At 42.7% G+C, this 8,994-nt stretch overlaps 1 protein-coding gene across 11 annotated transcripts in view; it reads left to right on the forward strand.

Moving 5' to 3' along the window:
- The first annotated feature begins 1,118 nt into the window (after positions 1-1,118).
- The window catches only part of PICALM (phosphatidylinositol binding clathrin assembly protein), a 100,966-nt gene continuing 93,090 nt past the window's right edge, over positions 1,119-8,994 (forward strand). For 8 of the 11 annotated variants that reach the window (XM_012803430.1, XM_023511706.1, XM_023511718.1 and 5 more), the window contains exon 1: positions 1,119-1,575. In XM_012803430.1, coding sequence (XP_012658884.1) covers positions 1,446-1,575 — 130 coding nt within the window. In that variant the 5' untranslated portion in view covers positions 1,119-1,445. The remainder of the gene's footprint in view (positions 1,576-8,994) is intronic. The other 3 variants (XM_023511715.1, XM_023511720.1, XM_003780846.3) reach the window with 1 other exon arrangement.

Below are 8,994 nucleotides of genomic sequence, written 5' to 3' on the forward strand. Positions count from 1 at the left end.
AAATGTAGGGCCCTAATAACATTTTAAACGGTTTTATTAGTAGATCTGGATCTCGTAGAACAGATTCTCAGACTACAGTAGTTCCTCCAAAATGCCCACAGGCATTGTCAATATCTTTCTGTAGAAATCTGGCTCACCCGGTAAAAGAGGCCAAGGGGAAGAAAGATTAAACCTGGGGAGATGGCAGGTAGTGATGTCTTCACTCTTTGAATGGGACTTCTCCATTTGCCACCCCCTCACTTCCTTGTATGGTCTGGACCTTTAATCACTACAGCAGTCCGCCTTGTAGGGTCAAGCTAATCCCTGTTGACATCATCCACTACTTCCCTTTTCAAATTCCAGTGAAGCTATGTGTTTCCTGTTCTATTTGACACCGAGAGAATGAATACTGGCTGGTTAGTAACTAAATTTAGACTGGCTGCAACGTGTCGAGTTTCGGGTAGAGATAAACAAAACCAGGTGACATTTCCAAGCCTCTCAAGGAAAGAAGGGGAAAAGGCCTTTCTGGGGAAAGTAAACAGGGAATGCTTCAGCACTTCTATAGTAGAGAAAGGCCTGCTGGCAAGTTCAGAAAACAGGCTCTTTTTCTTTAAGCCAAAAGGACAGCTTTGGGGAGCGTCTCCAAACACATTCTAGTTTGACTCTGCTAGGAAAGCTCAGCGAGCCAAAGCCCCGGCACCCTTTTTCTCAGGAAAGCAGTGCAAGCAGCGGTACCTCCTCTTTGTCAAGCTGCAGGTTTCAACCACAAACACAAGGACACCCAGGGGTGGGGGAGAGGGAGGAGAAACCTATCGCCCCGCCCCCAGCACGCCGCCTCGCCGCCCCGCCCCCGCCCCGCCCCTCCCCCTCTGTGACCCCTCCCCTCGCAGGCTGGGCCTCTGGCGACCTGTTGGCAGAGAGAGTCACGTGACGCGCTCGGCCGCGCACTCCCCCCGGGCGGGCCTCCTGTTGCGCCCGCCGGGCGGGTTCCATCACGTAACGCGCGGGCGCCGCCCCGCTCTTCCCTGGTCGAGCGAGGGAGGGAGGGCGGGCGTGGAAGAGGAAAGGGAAGGGAAAAGGGGCGGGAGAAGGGAGGAGGGGCGGTGCCCGAGTCACGTGACCCGGGGCAGCCCGGAAAGCTCCGAGGAGGAGCCTGGCGCCGCCATTTTCCTGCAGCTGCCTGTCCCTCTTGCCCTGCTGGGCTCCAGCTGACCAGGGAAGGGGTGGGCTGAGCCGAGGCGGGGGCAAGGGAGTGCCCGACGTCGTGTCCGACCCCGTGGGTGACACGAGCCGGTTCTCTCCGGGCTAGGTGGCAGCGCGCGGCCCTGAGCCCCGCCCCAGGCCGGCAGGCAGGGAAGGAGCCGGTGGGGGTAGGGGGTGCGGTGGGGGGTGGGGGTCCTCCGGCGCTTGGGGGTCCCGGTCCCCGCCGGCTGCCGAGCGGGAGGGGTGGCGGAGGAGCCGCAGAGATGTCCGGCCAGAGCCTGACGGACCGAATCACCGCCGCCCAGCACAGTGTCACCGGCTCCGCCGTATCCAAGACAGTATGCAAGGCCACGACCCACGAGATCATGGGGCCCAAGAAAAAGCACCTGGACTGTGAGTGAAGCCGTCCTCGGCCCCCACTCCCCGCCCATGCCAACCGCTTCCTTCGCTCATTTTTCCCTTTTCCCCCTTCAGCTGCCTCTTCCCTCCCTGCGTCTTACTGGCACGGCGGCTCTCTGCTCGTTGAGCTGTTCTTTTTGCTTCCATCACATCAGCCTTCATGGCCTCGGCGGCCCCTGTTCCCTAAAAATCTTTGACAAGCCACTCCCCTTCTGGTTCCTAGGGGACCCTCGCCTCGGCGCCCGGTGCGCCAGCGTACCCCCTCACACTGGACCAACTTGCCTCCCCACTTCGCCTCTCATTCTCCTACCCCTCTCTGCTGCAGCCTTCTGCTCTCCATCCCTCCCAGCCCGTGCCGCCTCGTTGCCCTCGCCTGAGCGTCTCCCGCTTGCTCCCAGTCTCTCGGCTCCATTGTTTCCCCTCTGGCCGCCTTCGGGTTTCTGTAAACGCCGGGTTCCTTGAACCCGGATCCCTCCTACTCTGTAACCCTCAGGGTTGCCTCCCTTGAAGTGATTCCCATTTCTTTTGCTCTGCACTAGCTTCTCCCTTCGCTTCCTGGCTTTCTCTTCCATCTTTCGTCTCTGAATTGGGTTACCGTTCTTTGCCTTCGTAGCGTCAATTAAGTTCCTTCGACTTATTTTAAGCCCCATACACAGTACCCTACTTTCCCCCAGATTACCTTCTTCGTGGGAGTGAATGTGAAGAAGGGATTCAGTTTCGTGTAGGGGAAGCCTTGTGGAAAGTTGGGATTTTTATTTTCCTCTAGAGGAATTTAGCCGTTGTATTATTGTCCATACTTTTGACTGGGGTGAGTTATGAATGTTCACCACCACCACCCTCCCTTTCAAATGGGAATATGGGGAAAGGTTTTGCTGATATTGGTATCCATTCCTGGGACTGTTAACCCTGGCGGTTTGAATTTAGAAGTTTTGAGTGTGAAGCGTAGACTGTTAGAATTCAAAATGGATTAATAAGTTTACCCACGCATAGCTTACAACGATGTTTAATGATGCTTGAGTTTGGATACGTTTTAATTTATGCGAAGTACCTATTTTCAGTTATATTTATTTTTCAAACTAAGTCTGAACTGAACATAGTAGACAGTTACCTTTTGAGGAACTAGTTTTTCTTATATGGCATAGTACTGCTGTATTCACTAACTTAGATATAATTAAGAGAGCTAACTCCTCTGAAGTTATTTTCAAACCTGGAAGCCACCTGTAATATCCTTCTTTTTCTTTGTGTTCCTTTACCTCAGGGTACAAAGCTCATTTGAACACTCAGTCTTTGAGTCAGTGGAGCTTTGACCTGAAACTTTTCAGGGAAAAGTACGGAAATAGTCAAAATAGTAAGTTCCTTGTTAAGTGACTACTGGGCACATTAGTCTGACTTTTAAATATACAGGAAAGTTACTTTCCTTTACTGTTTGAAGAAAGAGTGAGCATGCCCTGATAGGGAATTCACTGTCAGGAGGCCTGTTTTTCATTTCTCATTTGGACTTTGGCTGTAAGGTTTGCACGTATAAAAAAATTTACAAAATGTTAATTCTTCCAAGATACATTGCTCATGAAATGCTTTTAGAGCAAATTATTGCTATGGACAAACTCATTCATTGTGATGTATTCCTCTATCATTCCAAACTTGTGGAGAAGTTTAAAAATAAAATCATTAGTGCTTAGTTCTCAGAGGTGATATACTCCTGTAGGCAACTTTTTAACTATCAGTCCTGGCCTGTTTGGAGAATGGAGACTATATTTAAGTGGTGACACTTATGAACAGAAAATTCTTAAAACTGCATTGTGGAGCTGTAAATGCTTTTTTGATTATCTGATATGGGGAGTAGGCATTTCTGCTGTTTTCGAATGGATACTTGGTTTGCCCTACCAAATCTTATACTTTACCCTAATACTGTTAATTCTCTTTTTAGTGGTCTTTCTTTCTTTCTCTCTTTCCTCTTTCTTTGTTTTTGGATTTGAGGGTTAGAAGTGACAACTATTTTGCTTTTAAGTCTTTATAAAGATTGTGTCTTATTTCAGATGTAGTAGTGGTTCTTTGAACATATTGCCAAAAGGGTATGAAATAGCTTAGATAAGGTTAGAGGAGTAATATTTGCTTATATTTTATGAATGTTATTAGCCCTTTCTCTTGTAATAGCCGCTACTGCATATAGTAACTAGGATTAGGTTTGGAGAACATTTGTGGTTCTTTTTCTCTACAATCTCTATTTTTATAAGCTCCTAACTTTTTAAAGCTTAATATTGCTGGCAGTGTTTGACTTAAAAGGAAGTATGAAATGCCTCTATTTCTTTTCAATGAGGTTTTCAGAACACAGTGACACTATTTATCCTGTATTGTTTAAAATGCTCTTGTAACCAGTTCTTACTAATTAAATAAGTTTAAGTGAAGTCTGACCAATGAGTGGTTTACTTAAAAAACACCTTCTTCCACATGTTAAGACGCTTTAAGAAAATTGAAAAGGTTCTTGGTGTTGACATCATGAACTTAAGGCTTTAATATAGAGATCTGTCATTTCAAGTAATTTTTCTCCGTTTTAGGAATTTTTCCTTATAGCAGAAGTTTAGTTCTGTTGTACCTTTTAATGTTGTCAACTAATAACTACTTATGTGAACCCAAATAATTATATTTTTAAATGGCAGCATTTATGGTTGGTAGAGGTGGCTCATGCCTGTAATCCTAGCACTCTGGGAGGCCGAGGTGGGTGGATTGGCTGAGTTTATGAGTTCAGAGACCAACCAGAGAGAGACCTCCTTTCCCCCACAAAAAGAAAAAAAAATAGCTGGGTGTTGTGGCAGGTGATTGTAGTCCCAGCTACTTGGGAGGCTGAGGCAAGAGAATCACTTAAGCCCAAGAGTTTGAGGTTGCTGTGAGCTGTGATGCCACAGCACTCTACTGAAGGTGACAAAGTGAGACTCTGTCTCCAAAAAAAAAAAAACCCAAATGGCAACAACATTTAACAAAAACAGGCTTAAGACTCTTGTTTTTCCTATAGGTCTTAGAATGTGGAAGTGGTTTCTGTGTACTTCCTCACCAAAGTCTTTTCTTATTTGTTTATTTATTTTGAGATAGAATCTCACTTTGTCACTCTTGGCAGAGCGCTGTGGCATCACAGCTCACAGCAACCTCAGATTCTTGGGCTTAAGCGATTCTCTTGCCTCAGCCTCCCAAGCAGCTGGTACTACAGGTGCTCCTACAATGCCCGGCTGTTTTTTGGTTGTAGTTGTCATTGTTTGGCAGGCTGGGCTGTATTCAAACCCGCCAGCTCCGGTGTATATGACTGTCACCATAACCACTGAGCTACAGGCACTCAACCACCAGGTCTTTCCTTAATTAGGAAGTCATTATTATAATCCATGAATTATGGCTCAGTTCATACTACATTATGTACTTGTTGAAAAAAGACCTTTTTATTTTGCTTATACTGTAGATGTTAGTGGATGATAATGTTGACTAGTATCCCTAGTATGAAAAGAGTTGTTAAACTTTAACCATATTTGTAAAAATAAACATGATTTCCAGTTAATTTCAGGCCTTTAATCACCATAATTAAGGTAGAAGAATAGTAGCACTTACATTGGAAGAACTTCAGTTTTCCTGGCACTTACCATCTCATTTAATTCTCTCTCTCTGGTGATGGATGGGGCAATTTATATACATAAAAAGTAGCTTCTAATTACATTTAAAGAGGTTATAGAATGTTTAAAACATAATGACTGAAGTTTAGAAAAAACACTTTTTAACATCTGATCTCATAGCCTTTAATCTTACCCTGTTTTTGATATAAATTCTTAATTTTCTTTATATATATGTGTGTATATATATGTATACACACTTTTTTTTTTTTTTAAATAGAGTCTTGCTCTGTAGCCCCAGTGAGAGTGCAGTGATGTCCATTATAGCTCACTGCAACCTCAAAGTCTTGGGCTCAAGCCATCCTCTTACCTGAGCCTCCTGAGTAGCTGAGAAAACAGGCTTGCACCACACCTGGCTAATTTCTTCTTTTTTTGAGACATAGTTTCACTATGTTGCCCTCTGTAAAGTGTTGCGGCATCACAGATCATAGCAACCTCAAACTCTTGGGCTTAAGTGATTCTCTTGCCTCAACCTCCCAAGTAGTTGGGACTACAGGCACCCGCTGCAACACCCAGCTATTTTTTTTTTAAGAGTCTCACTTTATTGTCCTAGTAGAGTACTGTGGCGTCACAGCTCACAGCAACCTCTAGCTCTTGGGCTTAGGTGATCCTCTTGCCTCAGCCTCCTGAGTAGCTGGGACTAAAGGCGCTCACCACAATGCCCGGGTATTTTTTTTGTTGCAGTTTGGCCAGGGCCAGGTTTGAACCCACCACCCTTGGTATATTGGGCTGGTGTCTTACTCACTGAGCCACAGGTGCCGCCCTGCCCAGCTATTTTTGTTGTTGTTGTAGTTGTCACTGTTGTTTGGTAGGCCCGGGCTGGGTTTGAACCCACCACCCACAGTGTATGTGGCCGGCACCGAGCCAATTTTTTTCATTTTTTGTAAAGTTGGTGTCTTGCTCTAACCTCAAGTGATCCTCCTGGCTTGGCCTCTCTCAGTGCTAGGTGTACAGGAGGACATTACCTGGCTGGACATTTACTTTTTGATATGTTTCACTGAAGTGTTATATTTATGTTAATGGCTGTAATGTCTTAATTTTTTAATTTGTATTTTTCTAAGTTAATGTCTAGGAACACTTCGTTTCAGCCACAATTTGCATTATCTATTCTAAAACAAAATTATACTAAGCATCAAGTGTATCTCTTTTTAGTGGGTACAGCATAGGTATTTATCTGTTGTGAACCAAAGCTAGACTTTACTTAATTTTAATTGTGGAAAACAGATTCTGAAGAAGGAAGATTTGTGAATGTTTGCATATGTAGAAGGGTTAGTAGTTTGTATGACCATTGACAGTGTATAGGCTGGGCATGGTAGCTAGTGCCTGTAATCTCAGCACTGTGGGATGCTGAGGTGGGAGAATTTGCTTGAGGTCAGGAGTTTAGGATCAGCCCAGGCATATAGTGAGGCCCCATCCCTGCCAAAAATTTAAAAAAAAAAAAAAAGGAAAGAAAAAGAAAAAGTACATCAAATACTCAAGTGTCCCTGAATTTTGCTTTTTAAGCATGTATGTTGGTCTATAATATCTTAGTGAATGACATCTTAGGGGTGCTTAGTTTGCATATTGTCAAGATGGTATCTGGGAACCTGGATCTGATTTCTAAGACGACTCATGTAAAGAAAACAAAGTGAAAGATCTATCCCAGGAATTTTTTTTTTTTTTTTTTTTTTTTATAGAAATGAGGTAACTGGGACATTTTCCCCCCAAAAGATCTTGTTTTAAAAAGATAGTTATTTTGTAGTCAATGTGTAGGCTTTCTGCTCTTTCCCATAAGAATTAACTGTATGATTTATATTTTCATTTTTGATTATTTGATCTGTTTTGTTCCTTACTGCTTAGCCTTAATAGTTCTGAAATACAGAAAATAGTAAGGAAGTGATCAAAGTGGTACAGTAATAGTAAGATTTGATTACATATGTCAAATGCCTGATGTGGGTAGCTGAACCCCACAGATCTATTTTTTTCCTCCTATGTTTCTATATTTTAAAAGAGAAACTTTAAAGATCTTGACTTTCACTGATTTTTGTAACCATCTTTTTTGTAATTAGCAAATGAATTCTGAAATATCTTTTTTGTTTTTTGGAGACAGTCTCACTTTGTTACCCTTGGGCAATAGAGAGCTGTAGCATCATAGCTCACAGCAGCCTCAAACTCTTGGGCTCACATTCTCTTACCTCAGCCTCCTGAGTAGCTGGGACTACAGGCCTACCTCAACACCCGGCTATTTTTAGAGGTGGGGTCTTGGTCTTGCTCAGGCTAGCCTGGAACTCTTGAGCTTAGGCAGTCCACCTGCCTTGGCCTCCCAGAGTGCTAGGATTACAGGTGTGAGCCACTGCGCCTGGCCGCTGAAATATCTTTACAAAGTAATTATGCTTCACTGGAAGAGTTATTTGTTATTTTAAGGAATACTGTGTGGTGCTGGGCTCATACCTATAACCCTAGCCCTTTGGGAGGCCCTGGTGGGAGGATTGCTTAAGGGCAGGAGTTCAAGACCAATCTGGACAACATAGCAATCTCTTCTCTAAAAAGGAAATCTAAAAATTAGCTGAGTGTAGTGGTGTGTGCCTTTAGTCCCAGAGACTTGGGAGTATTATTTGAGCCCAGGAGGTAGAGGTTACAGTGATCTATGATCACTCCAGCCTGGGTGACACAGTGAGACTTTGTCTCAAAAAAAAAAAAAAAAAAAAAGAAGGAAATACTTGTAGTATTAGACTTTGGACCTGTATCTAGATAATTGTTAAAGTTGTCTTTGCATTTAAGTCAAACACTTCATATGAAGGTCTGTGGCTTTTTCTTTCATATGATTTGTGAAGCATTGTATGAAACACATTGATGTTTTAAAAATATACTCTTTGTTTAAAAATAATCTTTCAATCATGAGAATTACTTCAATTTAAAATTGTTCTTCTATCATTATTTAGAATATCTAATGTGAAAGTTAACTATAAGTATAGAAAGTCGCTTTTCTTCATTTCTAAAATGTTTAATTTCATGATTTCTCAAAATCAAAGAAGTAAGAAAAATAAACTTAAAGGCATTTTGGCAAGAGGTTAGAGCCCTACCAGGAAGAAGTAGCCCTAGACTTTCAAAGTAAAGGCTTAGTATTTGCTTTTCCTGTTCTTTTGGTGGCTAAAGTGGCATTTCCGTTACTTTGTGTTCTGTCTCAGTATGTTCTGAGTTAAACTGCTTTATACATTTCTCTAGAGAATAAAAATTTTGGATTTGATCCCTCAGAATTTTGTATGTTTATTGTGTATGGGGTTCTTTCTGTGGATAAATCATTCTAGGCAGTTAAATTTGACTTAATGATATTCCTTATAAACCTAAACCTTTATGTATTACAAACTGTGTTCAGAATTGCAATTTGCCAGATTATCAGAAAATCAAGGATTTCTCAATTTATATTCATATATAGGTAGTAGTTAGGTATGCTCTTTGTGCTTGTTGTATAGTTTGATTCTATGTTTCACAAATAATTTTTTATTATTTTGTTCAGGGTGCCGTATTAAAAGATTTTATATTTATTAACTTTTTTTTTTGAGACAGAATCTCATTTTGTCGCCCTTGGTAGAGTGCTGTGGCATCATAGCTCACAGCAACCTCAAACTCTTGGGCTCAAGTGATTATTTTGCCTCAGCTTCCTAAATAGCTGGGACTTAAGGCCCGGGCCACAACACCAGTTATTTTTATTTTATTTTATTTTATTTTAGAGACAGAGCCTCAAGCTGTCGCCCTGGGTAGAGAGCTGTGGCATTACAGCTTA

Source organism: Otolemur garnettii, unplaced genomic scaffold (assembly GCF_000181295.1).
Source record: "Otolemur garnettii isolate 467f Iridium unplaced genomic scaffold, OtoGar3 scaffold00001, whole genome shotgun sequence".
Classification (NCBI taxonomy): Eukaryota; Metazoa; Chordata; class Mammalia; order Primates; family Galagidae; genus Otolemur; species Otolemur garnettii.